This window comes from Centroberyx gerrardi, chromosome 21 (assembly GCF_048128805.1).
Source record: "Centroberyx gerrardi isolate f3 chromosome 21, fCenGer3.hap1.cur.20231027, whole genome shotgun sequence".
NCBI lineage: Eukaryota > Metazoa > Chordata > Actinopteri > Beryciformes > Berycidae > Centroberyx > Centroberyx gerrardi.
The window spans coordinates 16,795,934-16,813,235 of record NC_136017.1 but is presented as its reverse complement, the minus strand read 5'-3'; the positions used below and the strand labels follow the sequence as shown (position 1 = coordinate 16,813,235).

Sequence of the window (17,302 nt, the reverse complement as noted above, 5' to 3'; positions counted from 1 at the left end):
AATGATTCTTATGGGCTAGACCCCGCTCACTTTCACCAATCATAACCTAACTTTATATTTTGACTAGTACATAGTCCTAGAGCATGTGAAATCTCATGCATCTCAATGAGTGGATTAAGAAACACATTTTTGTTGTGCTCCCTAAGGGCCGTTTCAGGATGCCATTGCAGACTTGCTGGCCTCTCTTTGACACCTATACCAAGCTTTGTGTTCATTGCACAAATGGACTTTGGGTTACAGCCAGTTTAGTGTTAGTGTTTAGTGTTCACTGGTTGATGGCGGCCATATTAGTGTATTTCCATCCCTTCTGCATGTGTCCCAAATTTGGTTTTAATTGGTCAAAAAACTGAATGAGCCTTAGGGGGAAAAAACCTCATAAGCATAAAAAACTCATAAAGCAATCAGATCTACGGCAGAGTTATGGCCTTTCAAAGATTACATTTTTATATCTTTAATAAAAAAAAATATGACCCCAATCTTCTGATTGGGGTCATATTTTTTATATAAGCCACCACCAATATCTATCATTTTGCTAAATTTAATATCTTTGTCATATACCATCTCACAGGAAATTGCAAAAATGTAGGAAAACAAGGAAAATAATAAACCAAAGCATAAACGAAAGGGTTTCAGCCCTCCGGACTTGAAGCATCTCATATATGACAATTACCATATAGCTACAGACACCGTATAACCACTGCTACAGTGAAGGTGGTGATTGCATATTTAGTTATCATTGGACAGTGGGGTTTTGGTCCTCTTCATTCCATCACATGAATCCAGCACTATGGAAAGGAATAAATAAAATGAATATGATTCAAGAAGGATATGCATGAGTAAATTTCTCAACCAAGATGGAAAGGACGGTTTACACCAAAGCTGTCAGGTTTTCAATCCAAAACAACTGTGACTGTTTTTACTAGGGTTCAACCACTATGGATTTGAAGGCCGATACCAATATTTTTGGATTCATACTGTTAGTAGAATATTTTCTACTGCTATATCTTTACATTTTACTATTTACATTTTTCCCAAAATTGGAAGTTTTTCCAAGCCTGCGAAACAGCATTTAGACCATCATGGGACACTAAAACTCTCCACTGTAACTCAGGATGGTGATACAATAACTACGACCCATTCTACGACCCATTCCACAGAATATGTATGAATTGAGTGGACTACTGGACACACTGAGGCAAACTGCTGCCAATCCACCTAGTATAGTGATCTTACTATCAATCTGAAGTTTAAATCAGTATTACTATCAAAGTGTGGCAAGTTTAAAAGGACATTTTACCTAAGTTTACTTTCCACAAGCTTCATGATTGCTACATAATCTTTTGGAGGTGATAAAGGTAATGCTGATCATGTTGAAACATCCCTTTAAAGTAGGGATGTAATGAAAGTTTGACAAAATTTTGTGATACAAATTTTTGTCAAAATTTTGTTTATTTGGGGATGAAATTGGTCTTTAATTTTATTTTAACTGGCATTAAAAATGCCTTTAAAAGTTTTAAATTCAACTTGCACCACCTGTTTATGGTTTGCACTTTTATTTTCCCCCATAAATAAAATGGGATTTTTTTCAGTCATAATTGTCTTCATTCTGATTTTACTCAAAATATTGTGATAATATCAAACCAGTAAACCCAGTATTGTGTATATATCTTACAAGAAGCAACAGGGTTTATGGGTAATGTGGTCTTAAATTTGAGACACTAGCACTAACAATACCACTGGTGTGAGATAGAGGCTACCAATCGTCTCTATCATGGTCTCATTTGTTTACACTCATTATAACAGGTATCACAATTAATTTCACAATGATAAACTGATGTTTAAAAATGCTACACATAGCACCTTTAATTGATTATTAGAAAAAATACTGCATTTCAAGTCATATTTTCCAGTCATACTGACAGGCATAGAGAGAGAAAAGATAGATAAACATGTTGTGTGTGTATGTGTGTCTTACTTCTTGCGGTCTTTGTCCTTTTTGAGGTTGCTGCTGTTGGTGTTGAAGGTCTGGCCTTGGAGCAGCTCGGCGGCGGCCTTCTTTTTGCTGAAGATGTTGATCTCGTCCTCCTGCAGCCGCCTCTTCTCGTCCAGCTTGGCCTTCTCCTCCTGGTGCATCCTCTTCAGCTGCTCAAACTTGTTCTGCAGCTGGATGTGAAGGATAGGGTAGGAAGTTTGTTGTTTTGATAACTGGAACCTAACAAAACCTGACTTCCGGATCAATCCAGCAAACGACGTAATCAAGCTACTTGCTACGTACAGATGTTCCTAGAAATTTTCCAGACTTACAGTACATAACAGACTTGAAAGTTTGTGTGGCAGATTCTACCTCTCTCTCCTTCTCCTTCAGCTCCATCTCTTTTTCCTTCACCCGCTGGACGAACGACTGCCTCATCTCCTCCTCCTTCCGCTGGAGTTCAACCTGAAACTCCTGACGCTTGGATTCATAGGTTTCCTGGAGGCTGATGACGGACAGACACACACACACACACACGCACATCAGTAGTGTAGGTGTAGGTCAAGAGGGCGAGGAGCAAGATTTCCAACTGTATTATAATGAGACACATAACTATAGTTATTATGATTACTGATATTGTCATGTGAAAAAAGATGGGAGACAGGACTTTAACAAAGCAGATTCTGACATTATAAAAAAAACGAGTCTCTCGCTTTTTTTCACCTATTTACAATTATTGATAAACTTATTATTTTCTTCGTTCCATCAGTATAAGATTCCTCTGACTGGATTTCGATGTTACACTTGTTCAAACTGAAAGGTTTAATAAACATAAAGAAAGCAAATCACTTAAAAAGAATTCAGCAGCATGACTAGTTTTTTTATACATTGTCAGAATCTGCTTTGTTCGTGTTTGTTTATGTGCTAGAAGTGTGATTTTCAGACTGTTCCTCCACATCCATCAGTGAGATGTGTGGGGATATTGGGGACGTTATGTGACTTTGTGTTGAGTAAGCTTGAGTACAGCCGGTACCTGACTGGTTTACTCTCGGGGTCTGTATCTCGGAAGCCCATCTCTTCCAGTTTGCAGCGGCGGTAGAGTTCGTAGTGTCGCGTATGAGTTTGCTCCCGCAGGTCCTCCATGTTGACGCAGATCAGCATCTCCCTCAGCTTGACAAAATCACAGTGGTTCTCGTTCTCCACTGAGAGGGAAAAACCAAAAACAAATTTTCTTGCACCTCCTGGCGTGTTGTACCGAAGCCAAAGATGGCATAGCGGGAGATGGAGGGAGTTTTTGATAGGGTCAACAGCTAGTAATGTGCATATTCAAAACTGCACATTCTGTACATGTCAACTGAATATATCTGATAAGGTGAATCATTTTTCAAAACCAGTCTACATGCCTGGACAGTTTTGTACATATGTATGACCTTCTGCATATGAATATGACTCACCTTTTGCGCTTTATGCATATAAGCTGTAAATTCACATTATTTGTTGGGAATTTTACATTGTGTGCCACAGGTCAAATTTGGCGGGAAATCTGCTGGATTGCCACTGGCATGAGATAGAGGCTACCAATTGTCTCCACTATGGTGCCATTGGTTTACAGTAATTATACCAAGGTATCACAATTAATTTGACAATCATATTGATGTTTAAAAATTATACATCTTCAATAAGTAAGACATAAAACCTTTACCTTGCACCACGCCCCAAGGGTACTGGCGTGCTTTCACCATCTTATTCCCAATCTTCACCTCCTCTGTGCTCCCAACAACAGCAAAGGGCAGGATACCCTGGGAGAGGTTAAAGGGAAAGTTCAGGAAGGATGAAATACTCTGAAAAACTTCAGTCAGGAAGCCTAGGCAAGCTCCGCCTCTCAGAGTATAAGTGAACAAGCTGCGAGTGAATGCAGTAAGTTAGCTCTTATTTTGACGTTCCGTCTTCCATTCACAGGAAAAGTCTTATTTTTCATATTAAGTGTTTACATTGTCATGAAGAAGTTACACTACGGGGAGAGAGACATGACCCACGCACAACATCCCAGTAAGTCATAGTAACGCTAACTAGTACAAGCAGTCATTTTCACCGGGAGATGTATTCAAATCGAATAAATAACTCTTACACAAAACTGATACACAAAATTATCCTCATGGACATCATTCGGTCCATTTTTCTATTTGGTCAGTAAAAGGTAAAAACCTTTGCACTTGTGCACGTTTTGCACATCATGTATGTAACAATCGAATATTTGTCTTCTTCATATTTACATACTCTCTCATTTAATTGCACTATCAAAATTTCAGAATTTCTCACTTATTTCAGACTGCATATATTGTTGTCATTTTCATTTGTTTTTCTTTGTCTGTATATTTTGCACAACCTCAAAATGCTGTAACTCTTATCGTTTCATACTTTCCACTTAATATGTTCTTGAAATGCTGGAATTGTCGATTGCGTTATATTTATTATTATTATTCATTTGCTCTATTCTTATTCATGTTCTATATTTCTTTGCTGTATCCTATTACTGTTTGCTGCTGCAACAAGCCAATTTTCCCAGGGGGATCATTAAAGTTTCATCTAATGTTTTGGACGACTTGCAATTGAATTCAGCTCTGGATGACTGATATGACTGTGATGCTGGTAGAGCTTCAAAAAGCTTTTTTGTAATTGGTACTCACATTCATGGCAGAGTTGATGCTGGACACCGTCTCATCGTCTGTAGGGAACTGGTAGATCTGGACACCATTGCTGACCAGCTCGCTCATGATCTTTAGCTTGAATTTGTGGAGCTCGCTCTTGGAGATTGTGTCGGCTTTGGCAATGACCGGTATGATGTTGACCTGTGGTGGAATCAAAGATCAACGGTCAGTCTTCTTCTAATTTTGTTTACAATATAAAAAAAAACATTCCAGAGTGTAAAGAAAAAATAAACAGGCTTTATGTGTTATACAATTAGATTCCAAACAAAAATGATGAAAATGAGCAAAGTAAATAATTTGCAAATATGTTTTTGTTGTTTTGGGTGCAACGTTGGTAAGGTAATATCATAGTCCCATTATAGGCCTTCCTAACATTGCCTCTGCCTCCCTCCATTGGTGCAAAACATACATTTTCAGTATTATTTCTACTCCCCAAAACAACATTCCTGAGATTCTTTTTTGTATTTTGTTGCCAAAATAGATAATTTGACAAATGAGCTGCAGTGTCACATACACAAATGTGAGTATTTGAACCGAACTACTGGGTGGGCCCATAGACTGTAAAAAAGATGGACATAGTGAGTGTGACGTCACCCATAGGTTTCTGCAGGGCCGTTTTGAAGCCAAAAGATTGAGTTTACGACTGCCATAATAGCCCATAATTGGCAACCTGTCAATCACCAGAGGTGCTTAGGCCCCCTATTAAAAAGGTATTTCAACAAGACGTCCAGGAGGTGGAGTGTCTACCCAAGGGACTACAGTTACATCGCTGACCTCCAGAGATACAGGGCCATCTTTGCAATAGTGTCCTTTTTTGCACTACCACTAGGAGTCAGCAAATCAACAAATTTCAAATCTTACATATAAAGACCCCAAATCCCATTATAGAGAGTGTGTCTGAAATTGGACACCACTCTTTTGTCATATTTAGCCTTTAACACTGATTTTGAAAAAGTGTCTGATAAAAAATGTGCAGGCTGGCAGAATTTAGGAGTCTACCAGACACAATGCCTAGCGGATCAAAAAGTTAATTTCCCACGCTGCTGGTGACATAATCCTTCACACCCTTTTCTTCCCGTGAAATGACAGTGAAACATCAAACCAACACTTTGGGAGGGACTTCTCTAGTTGTTAGGCTCCTGTGCTGACTCAGCCCACTGCTATGTCAGACTTGTTCAGTCCTGTTTCTGCATGACTAGAAAGCAACCAATCCCCGTTTTCCACTGCCATACAGCTCTACACAAAGGATTCACCAATAATCAATCAATCATTGAATAAACAAGCAAATCATCGCTGCAAATCTAAGTTAACAGTGCTGTTATTGCAGTCTTCCTTTCTGTCCGATGTATTAAACCAAATGTACTAAATAAGGTTAATCTGATATCGTTTTTTGAGGGCCAATGCAGATATATTTGGATTGACCTGCTAAAAACTTTCCCCAAAATTCAAAGCATTCCTACCAGAATCTTATTCTTGTTCTTCTTAGTGCTGACATGCCAGCGTAATTTAGACATAACAGATCACAGGACACTAAAACTCTCCATTGAAACGCAGGAGAATAAAGGTGGCAGTATAGTAGAAATGAAATATTATTTGGAGTGTTTGCACAGGCAAAATGGACGGTTTGTGACCAAAGCGAAGTTTCACATTGGCTTTGATCGCCGCAGTGTGTGCATGTTTCCGGCTTGTTTTCTCTTGTTTACATCGCGTTCCTCTTTCCTCTGCTCATTTCCAAGATGAATCAGTTTGAGGCTAGAATGGCTGAAGTTGTGAGAGGATATGTGCACTTATATGACCCGCACAAGCAGGGACTATCACACCTAAGACACCGAGAAGATTTTGATTGCAAACGTGTGACTAGCACAAGAAAAAAGCAAGATTTTACAAATAGTAGGCAGTACAAAAAAAAGCTGTGGATGTGGGAAAAAGTGCGAGTTTGATACGCTGACCATCTTACCTTGCTGTCCAGTTTCTTCATGGTCACCAGGTCCAGAGATTTGAGGGAGTGTCCCGAGGGCGAGATGAAGTACAGGCAAGCGTGGATGCGCGAGTCGTGGTAGTTGTGTAGGGAGCGCTTGATCTTCAGTTCCTCTTGCAGATAGGATTCGAACTGCGTGTCGATGTAGTCCACAATGTGCTGGTAACTGGACGCAACATTGAAATAGAAAAGTTACGTACATAGTTATTAACTTACCCCCCCCTAACACACACACAGGTTTCATAGGAGGAGTGAAGATTGTCAAAAAAGAGAGGGCACAGTCAGGTATTATCGATACTGGAATAATGAAACTAAAATGACATAATTCAGTCATGTTGAAGGCTACATGTTTGTCTCCGTCTCCCAGCATGACTTTCACTGTTTTTAAAAGGATAAGAATGATCTCACATTGCTTTTTAAACAGCTTTGTAGTCATTACAGAAGAAGAGTTGGTATCAGCAAAGAAACATCTCCTGACATACCTCTCCTGCTTGTTCATCTGATCTCCAAAGCCCACTGTGTTGACGATGGTGAGCTTTAGGCGGACGTTGCCCTCCTGCAGGTCGTAGGTCTTTGCCGAAAGCTTCACATTAGGTTCGAAGTGGGACGACTCAAAGTTCTCGAAGTTCGTGTTGAACAGCGTGTTCATCAGAGTCGATTTGCCGATACCGGTTTCACCTATGAGTCAGAGTAGAGGTAGAATTACATTAAGGAGAGCCCCGATACGTGGCGTTCCCTCCATACCTACAAAAGGGAACGGCACGTATTGGGGCTCTCCTTAATGTAATGTAATTCAAATTCCATTCAAGAATCTACAAATTTAATGTGGCTTTGCTTATGGGCAAAGGTACATGCCACATAGAATATGACTCAAAAACTTTGCTTAAAGGTCCCATATTCTACACTTTTGTTTTATTGTATGTCTTGAGGTCTGTTAAAAACCGTTTGTGTGGTGTCAAGTATCAAAAACACTCTCAATCCATTTTTACACGTTCATTTTCGAGCATCTGTCAAGAACAGGCTGTTTCTGTTACTGTGTCTTTAAGGCTCATTAATATTAACGACCCTCTGTTCTGATTGGCTAAACGTTTTAAGAGTGAAATGTGAGACACCACAGCCCAGCAGCTACATGTAGGGAAAACTCTCTGGTAAATAAACAATGGCAACGGCTCAACCGCTTAGAAAAAAACGCTTTGTTAGCCTATTATTTCTTACAAAAATGATAATGAGCGAACCTTTGTGACGCCACAAAGTTACGGAAGTCCAAACAGCTCGTTTAGAGGCTCGCTTTTCTAATATGGATTGTGTGGATTTAGTTGGCGACCGTGCGTTTTGATACTTTCACCATGTTTAGATAGCACATCCAACTCCTTTATAATCAAAGAGGCAAGGGAAGTCCCGTTTTCCGCAACATGGGACCTTTAATCATTATGTTCTTCTGGTAAATTCAGAATACATATAATCCACCCAAGCAGCACTTCAGTTCATCTTAAATACATCTCATTCACCATCTGTAGGCTTCAGTGTCTAAACATCATAGAAAACAATGATGATGCTCACCAATACAGAGGATGTTGAAGCAGAAGCCCTGACATGTTGATTTGTTGACCAGTTGGTGGGGGAGACTGTCGAAGCCAACATGACCAGAGAGGGAAAGGGGGCGGGCAGCTGTGTCCTGTACCCAGACAAGTCATGATCTGTATGAAGTACAGCAAATATATACAGAAATATACTCTATACTGTCCTGTGTAGCTGGGTATCAGACAGTTAATGTACTTTGTTCCACATCCCTAGTAACATCATAAGCAGATTCTCAGCTCTAGTAACATATGCCCAACACCAGCCTTTCTTGTATGGACAGAACCTCACGCCAAACTCAGTTCAAAAACTGTCATTGTTGCCTTGCTTGACGGCATACTGGGAATAAAAGGGAAAGCAATTCTAAAAGTTGACATATCATTGAAAAAAAAAACTACTTCATGTAATGAATTTATGCCGAACTGAAGAGTGGCTCGCATTTATTTGTAACAGGTTTATGTCATGTTATACAGGTAATGAGATAGTTTTGCAACATTAAACTGGCATATTTTTGAATAGAGTTTGTCGCAGCGTCCTCTCCACACAAGAGAAAGGTTAATGCATACTGTGCTATGTTCTGCACTGATTTCTCACAAAGACGGGGGCACAGATGGTGGGCGACGGTCATTGGAAGACTGACCATAAAACAATTCTACAACGGAATAACTTTTTATTGAAAGAACTTTTATAAAATACAGTAGTGTAATACAAAAACGTAAAGATAATGCAATTTTTAGCAACAAGGCGACTTGTTAGGCATGACAGACAATATAACTTAATGAAGAATGAGCTTGTGCGGTTGATTTATCACACTTAATACTACAAAATAAAGGCTAGGTCTACAGAACTCGTCAAAAAGGATGTTAAGCTTCAGTTACCAGTGGTGGAAACGTTATATATAATCGAGCAAGCTAACGTTACATGGCTAACGATGTGGCTAATTAGTAGGATAACGTACCTTGCCTATATCTGGCTTTCTAACTAACGTTAGTTTGCTAGCCTAGGGAAAAAGCAAAGGAATATTCTCAATAAAAGTCAAGTAGTTACCCCTTGTCCCTGCGCAGTATCTGATGGATTCATCTTTCCTACTATGGATTCTCGTTAATTGTACGTAACAACAAAATAAGTAGCCAGATGTTTATCAACTAGCGTCTATAAGAGTTTGAAACAAACTTTCCTCTTCTTCTTCTTCTTCTTCGTTTAGGGAATTCTGCGGTTTAGGTGCTTCAAGGCATATTACCGCCCTCCATCGGTAAGTCACAACATTACAAACTTTCTTGCTCATGATGGAGAGCTGACTTTTGGAGGTGGCAAGACAAAAATACCAACTCTTAGAGATTAATAATTTATACATTCCTTGCAAAATTGTTTATATATACACATTTATACTTAAGTATTAGTCAAAAAGATTTGAAATCCATCAGTACTTTGTAATGTCAGGCAGAAAATGCACGTTTTCAATCCCGCACCACCCCCATACAATAAATGGCACGGTCCATTTTGGGGGCTTTGAAACTAATACCATTTTGGCTCCGAGATAAGGCTTTCTCCGTATACGTATAGACCTAGTTGGGTCCAAAATGGCGCCTGAAGTGTCACAGTTTCCTGCGCTTAGGTTGCTAGGCGGCAGAGAACGCCTAAACGATAGAAATAAAACGCAGGGAAAGGTTATCACTCGCACTTGTCCTCGTCTGCCATCATAAACGGTTCTACCGCATTCATTTCTGCGCCAAGGGCGATTCGTTGGATAGTCCAGTATGGGACGGGACGGCTCGAATGCCTGTTTATATGTTACATTAATTATTTTTTAACGTTATCCTATAGTTAGTAGGCTTAAGTGAGTGTATTTAGTTGAAACATAGATGCTTTTATATTGATTGAAATGGCCACCAAGTGCACCCAAGAAGCGATTCTGGATTTTCTAACGGAGAGAGGGGGCAGAGTGAAAAACACGGATTTAATTGACCATTTTAAAGCCCTATTCCCGGACGACCCGGGGAGGAAGGCAGTTATCCGGGAGAAATTTAAGAGCTATGTTGACAACATTGCCTTCGTAAAAGCGGAGAGCGGAGTTAAATTTGTCTGTCTGAAGAAAAAGTTTCGGGGTTCGGAGAAGTGTGCGGAGAGAGAAAACGCTTGTGTTGGCAACGGGCCAGGCACCGAGCCAGTGCAAGTCTGTGCTGCAGGCGGTGAAGTGCAACAAGAAATATCACCTGGCTCAGGTTACGGAAATGACAGCAAGGTGAGGGTGCCGCATGTTTTTCCTTCTGCGACCATTTCGGCCGACAAAACAGACGAGAAAAGTAACTATCATGCGTTTGTTTGTGTAGTTGAGGAAGTTGCAGATAGCTCAAGTGAGATGGGGATCAGACTAAGCTTTCAAGGTGGGAAGAGTGAATCCAAGGAGGAGTGCATTCAGACACCGCCTGAGATACCACAGATTGCAGTGATTGAAGCTTCGCCTCTCCCAGCAGCTGCAGATGGATCCATGTTCGCCTTGCCTGGACCTATACAAACTGGTACTTCAGGACAGGTAGACACATGTGTTGGACTAAATCCCAGAGTCTCAGCTGACAGACAGGTTGAGAGTGAGTCTGTTTCACTAGCTGTGTCACGTGGCAGCCTGAACGAAGCTGACCAGATGGGTGTTAATGTGGTGAGCAGGCGGCGAAACTCCAGAGGATCACAGCACAGGTTGCTGCCCGGCCACCCGGAGTCGGACGATGGGGAGGATGAGGGGCAGTCGGATTCGCACAGTCTGTCTGGGAGCGAGGGGAACAGCACCCCGAAAGGCAGCCGGAAACACTTCATCGAGGCCATGATGAACAGTTCGCCCCAGGTGAGGCGCAGCATGGTGTTGCGCAACTCGGTTTATCTGTCTTCCAGGTACCAAGACTTGACAAGAAGCGACAGTTACTCGGCTTCCTTGGTGTCCTGCAACCTGGAGGAGGATGGGGCCTCCGTCACCCTGGACCCGCTGGAACACGAGTGGATGATGTGTGCCTCGGACGGGGTGTGGGACAGCCTGTACCGCCTCCTCGCCACGGAGCCCAGCCTCGTCCTGAAGAAGGATTTTGTCACCGGCTTCACCTGCCTGCACTGGGCCGCCAAGCACGGCAAGCCCGAGCTGCTGGCGCTGATTATCAATTTCGCCAAGCAGCACGGCGTGCCCGTCAATATCGACGTTCGGTCCAGCACCGGCTACACGCCCCTGCACCTGGCTGCCATGCACAACCACATGGAGGTGGTGAAGCTCCTGGTGGGCGCCTACGACGCCGACGTGGAGATCAGGGACTACAGTGGGAAGAAGGCCTGCCAGTATCTCACCAACAGCGCGACCGCGGACATACGGGACATCATCGGGGTGTACGAGTGCTCTGAATCTGACCACACGGATGGCAGGGACGGGGGGGCCCGCTGGAGGTTCTCCAAGGCTCTCCAGTCTAACCTGAAGCCCCTCAGGCTCCTCAGCCACAGCGAGGGCGACTCGGCGGATGGGGAGGGCCGTCCCAGACAGAAACCCCTCAGGAGGAAATCGTCGCTCAGCAGGATGAAGCAGAAGATCCGGTTTAGGACATCGCAGATCGTGCACAGCGTGTCGTTCCGTGACACAGAGGAGCTGGAGGGCTCTTTGAAAGGCTCGTTTAAGTCCAGACCCAAGTCAAATCTTTTTGGGTGAGGTACCCGCCAAAATAGAACAGGAATGATAGTGGTAACAGCCTATCTTACAGAATATAGAAACACTGAGCCAGTATAACTATGGTTTGGAGCCAGGGTTCGACTGACATGGGTTTTTGAAGGCCAATACCAATACATATATTTTTGGAATGAAGCTGCTGATGGCTGATATTTTGTGTAGATATAAAGTATCTTTTGACCATTTTCATGCCAAGAAAATCTCCATAATTAAAAGTATTCAGTGTTTTCCCCCAGAATTATATTCTTGACAGGGTGGAAAAGCCTTTGAAACAGCATTTAAAGATGGGATGATAATAATAATGAAACGTTTTCATGTATGCTTGTGTTGAATCCAATCAAAATATCCCATTAGAATCAATTCAGGTTAAGGGCTTCCCATCAAAAACTGCTGTAATATGTAATCAAAACAACTTCATCATGTCAGAGGTGGATGAAACTGACTTTTTTGTTTTTTAATGAAAGGCCAATGTTTGTCTGTGAACACACAAGAAGTAGTTACTGCTGTAGTGCAGAATTAGCCCGACATAGCCTCTTAACTCCCCAACCAAGAACCATCAGTGTCTTATTTAAGACCTTAACTTAAGCTTAAAATGTAGGTGTGCCAGTGCAACACAAGAAGAGACTTGTCTATTAGAGAAAAAGTTGTTCTAGATGATGTTGTCAAGGGTTTAGAAGAGCGAAAGGGGCATAAGGGACATTTTTCTAAATACTTCATATATTATTCAAAACATAACATAGGAATTCATCCTTGATATACTATAAAAAGTTATTAAGTGCAGTTATGCCCCTTTTGCACCAAATTTTATCTAGGGTTTTCTTTTGGATTCTCCCCTTTATTTTAATTTTGTTTATCATTACAAATGTGTTCTTTTTGACCATCAGATGTATAATATCAAATGATATATAATACTCATTGTCTGCCAAAATTCCACTTATGCTCCTTTGGCACCAAAACTTTGTAATGTTAGTATCAGTATGAGCTAGGCCAAATCATTTGGCTGACACCAGTTTGAGAAAATAACCCAGATTAGATGTTCAAAACGTGGATGGTGACATTCCTTCTGATGTGACTTCAGATCGGCCTGTTTCCCTTTATCTGTCCATGACAGACGCTAAAGCCACTTGTCCTTGAGTCTGTAATCTGGATCACTGTAGGCAGATTTCTGTCACAAGGTTGTAGGAGAGCAAGCACATGGCATTTAGTGCTACCAGGGTTCCCACTGGTCTCGGAATGTCTGTAAAATCATGGAATTTTGAGAGTCCAGACAGGCAAAGTTAAGGGGTTTGATCAATTCTCTGGGGGAAAGTCAGGGAATTTGATCAATTCTCTGGGGGAAATTCAGGGAATTTGATCAATTCTCTGGAAATGTCAAGGAATTTGACTGTGGGAAAGTCAGGGAATTTGATAAATTCTCTGGGAAAAGCTCTCTCCAGACGGCATTAGTATTACATGGGGACTTCTGGTCATTGGCAATTTTTACTTTTTACTTAACAGGACCCCAGGAATTTTATCCCATCCAAAACAAACATGTTGGTCATTTTCTCCGACTAACCCAGTAACAATTGTGGCTGAAATGACCATCTGTATTTTGAGGTAACTCTGATGTTCTGGGGTCGTTTTAATCTCTTCTGGCGTTTCTCGCAATTACCAATTTGCGCACCTGCCATCTGGATTACAAGAGCCGTATAACCAGTATTACTCTTTACAATCATACAGAGGCATTTGAAGAATGTTTTGCTTGTTTTTCTGTACTGTGGGTGACGTATGCCATGTCCCTGTATTACCCTCCAGTAAATCTACCGTCCAGATGACTGACTGAAATTACCAATGTGCATGGGTAGAATCAAATTACGGACCTTTCCTGGCAATACTAATGCTTTCTAGAGAGTGCTAAAGTCAGGGAATTTCATCAATTCTCTGGTGAAGTCAGGGAATCTCAAGGAATTTTACAAATGGGTCACTTTATGTATTTTCCAACCTGTTTGACACATTCATTGCATTAGAATGCTGAAAAACAGCATTAACAAACCAGGAAGGAAGAACATTGTTAGGTCATGGAAGTGCTCCGACTTGTTTATGGAAAGTCATGGAAAAGTCATTGAATTTTACATCAAATTTTACATCAAGGCCATGGTGGGAACCCTGTGCTACAGTCGCATTATGATATACACATAACCCACGCACAAATTCTTCAGTCAATACAACATGCTGCTTCTTGTCATTAAGATCTGATTCACTGGAACCAGCTAGAGAGAGGTTGTTGACTTTCTGTGAACCTTAGACTCTATTGATGGTAATTTCCCATGTTCTGACATTTTTGATGTTGTGCAAATTCAGTGATGGGTTTGTATCAACTCTCTGGCTCTTATTTTGTCAGTGCTGGAAAAGTGGAGAATTTTTCAGAGTGGATCATCTTGCTCGCTCGAATCTGTCGAGTGTTTCCATATAAAGAAGCCAAGACTGTCGCCCTGTCATTATGGTACCCAGTTCATCGCAGTGCAACCTCAAGTTTAAACCTCACACATAAGGCCAAGCAACTTTTTTTTTCTGTTTGCTATTAATATTTGCTCTGCATTTTTTCCTTTAATCATACACATTACTATTTTGACTGAAAGTCTAATATCCTTTACTTCACTTTAATTAATTAGCTGAACACTTACAAAACTACTACTTGTTTGTCAGTGGAACTGGGTTGGACAGACCTAAAGCACCTTTTCATTGTAGACCGGGTAGCGCTTAAAGAACATATCATTAGATGTCAGCCTGAAATTGCTGCATTATATTGTAGGTTAAGTCTTAACAGTCATAAATACAGTGTAATGTGGTACTTTTTATGTAGTCTACTGTATGTTTCTTTCCCCATTTCTATGTATCTCTGACTTATTTGGCATAGAATACAATGCACAATGTACTACCTTGACAAAAATAGCTGTTAGATTTTTAGTTACACATTATACTCTGTTAGATAATATGAATCTGCACTTTTAAAGGGTTGGAACCAATAGTAAATATATGAGCTTTTTTCGGTACCTGGGTGTTCGGGAGGGACATTTTAATGGTGTGTTCTTTATAAACTGTGGCTTATCCAGGGATAGGCTTAACAGACTGTATTAAATAAACAATACCATCATTGCACTTATATAAAGTACCATGTCTGATTTCTGTCTTCTTGTTAGCTGCATGAGAATACGTTATGTATCCTGAAACACTTTCTTATTTTTTTCTTCATTATCTAAATCTTTTCAGTAATGTGAACCTTGAAACCTCCAGAGCACATTCACAATATTGTGCAATTGTTGGCTGATCAACTAGACCCACAGCTTCAGCTTATGCAATACAGCTATGACAACCACAGTGCTGAATCAAAAGGAACAGATCAGAACAATGCTACTTTTGTCAAAGAACTGTGAGAGCTAATAACATAAGAGGCTTTTCTCCATATTTTCAAATAACCGTTTAACCTCTGAGCAACAGCATGATCTGTCCATTCATATTAATTCAAATTCAAACTAAATGCAGGCTGCGGACACCTGTTGAATATGATTTGGTTGCAGGGGATCCCTTTCTGAGAAGATTCGTTTGTTGTTAGATATGATTTAGTACAGAAGAGCACAGTTGCTTAAGATAACAGTGGTGACTGTGAAACCTATAATCAAATAGTTATTCTTATACATTCTCTCATTGTGCTTCCAGGGGTCCATGAGGGGGCTCCAGGGGTCCTTGAGAGGGTTCCAAGGGTCCATGAGGGGGCTCCTGTGGTCCTTCAGGAGGTTCTAGGGGTCCTTGAGGGTTTCCAGGGATCCTTGAAGGGGTTCCAGGGGTCCTTGAGGAGGTTCCAAGGATCCTTGAGGGGGTTCCAGGGATTCTTGAAGGGGTTCCAGGGGTCCTTGAGGGGATTCCAGGGGTCCTTGTGGGGGTTCCAGGGGATCTCCAGCAAATGAATGAAAAGTTTAATTTCACTACAATTCACTAGAAATCATCCCAATCAGAGAATGCATGAACACGAATATTCTAGTTAGAGGTTTCACTCTCACCACTATTATTTCTCCATGTACAGTGTAGACAGTTACATGGTTCAACACTAAATCACCAACAAAAAGATCCTATATGGGTCTCCAGGACAAAATCAAATGGGGTCCATGGCTTATTTGAGGGATCTGTGACATGAAAATGTTCAAGAACCCCTGACATAAAATAATCAAGATGTGGACATCAGTCTGAATATGTTGTGAGAGCGCCCACTAGATGGCGATGTAGGTCAGGGATTATCATGAAATCTCCATGAAGCTTGGACTCCACCAGAAGCATCCTCTGGTATTACTGTGTCTTTTATGCATCATCAGAGGTGGATCATACAGTGTGGATTCTGCACAGGGAAAGGAGGATAATCTATGGCTAATGGGAGTTTGCCTTGTGAATGAATCATCAATTCTCCCATGCGGCATTAAATTCCCAGTAGGCTAACCTTCACATTGTCAAAGACACCTCCTTGATGGGTTGAATTACATCTAATCACATTTCTCCCCTCTGCTGAACTGAACATAATCAATCTCAGCCAGAGTCAACATGTTTCCTCTGAAGGTCAACAGTCATTTCTCACAACTGGACACAAGTTCCTGGTGTTTTAATACACCGGAAGCATGGAATTTCTTCTTCAAGCCTTTCCATGTCCATCATCTGACTTGTGTGTTCGTGAAGGGAACACAGCAGCCTGGTTTTGACTCGTAAGTCTCCAGGCTTATGAAGTTTTGGCCGGACCAGACACAAAACGCATTGAAGTGTCTGCTCGCAAATGTTCAGCTGTCACACATGATGTATCTATCTGGTCCCAGGATTAGCCTCTATACGCCAAATCCTATTTTCCTGTCTAGGGGAGCTGTCTTGAAATATCCACCGGGGCACACTCAATTTGGAGAGTACAAGCACAGATTTGTCAGGGTTATTTCTCAGGATCAATTCGCTTTACAGGCCAGGCATGTTACTTAGCGGTAGAAAGGACAAGCTTTGAATCTTACAATTGAAATATCTGTTTTCAAAATGCCCATGCATTTTTTTTACCCAACACTCACTTCCTGTACAAACCGGAGTGGTTTGATTTTCAAAATCCCAAAGGAAATAGTCGTTATAATTACATTTAGATAGTAATATGTTTATTGTTCCATGATATATAAGTGTTGGATGGACCATAGAATTAATCACTCAACCTCGTTATTACACATTTTATGAAGACCAGGATAAATACATGAGTGTTTGATTTATCCTTCCTTGCATATAATACGTTCACTTTTAAGGCAATGCAAGTGTCCGCAAGGATAAATCAAACACACCTCTAGAATTCCAATTACATTTCTCTCCAGGTTTGCCAT

At 41.1% G+C, this 17,302-nt stretch overlaps 2 protein-coding genes across 2 annotated transcripts in view; one reads left to right on the top strand and one right to left on the bottom strand.

Annotated features, from left to right (window-relative positions):
• Positions 1–658: 658 nt before the first annotated feature.
• Positions 659–9,419, bottom strand: LOC139913932 (septin-10-like). The gene is made up of 10 exons (XM_071902095.2): positions 9,284–9,419; positions 8,219–8,333; positions 7,141–7,336; positions 6,638–6,824; positions 4,660–4,821; positions 3,675–3,771; positions 3,006–3,174; positions 2,345–2,477; positions 1,976–2,163; positions 659–785 (listed from the first exon to the last, which is right to left on the bottom strand). Exons 1-10 carry the CDS (start codon positions 9,314–9,316, stop codon positions 770–772), a joined length of 1,296 nt encoding a protein of 431 aa, XP_071758196.1. The 5' UTR covers positions 9,317–9,419; the 3' UTR covers positions 659–769.
• Positions 9,420–9,942: 523 nt separating this feature from the next.
• The window catches only part of LOC139913931 (ankyrin repeat domain-containing protein SOWAHC-like), a 469,713-nt gene continuing 462,353 nt past the window's right edge, over positions 9,943–17,302 (top strand). Inside the window, exon 1 of the mRNA XM_071902094.2 lies at positions 9,943–12,148. Coding sequence (XP_071758195.2) covers positions 10,119–11,915 — 1,797 coding nt within the window. The 5' untranslated portion in view covers positions 9,943–10,118 and the 3' untranslated portion in view covers positions 11,916–12,148. The remainder of the gene's footprint in view (positions 12,149–17,302) is intronic.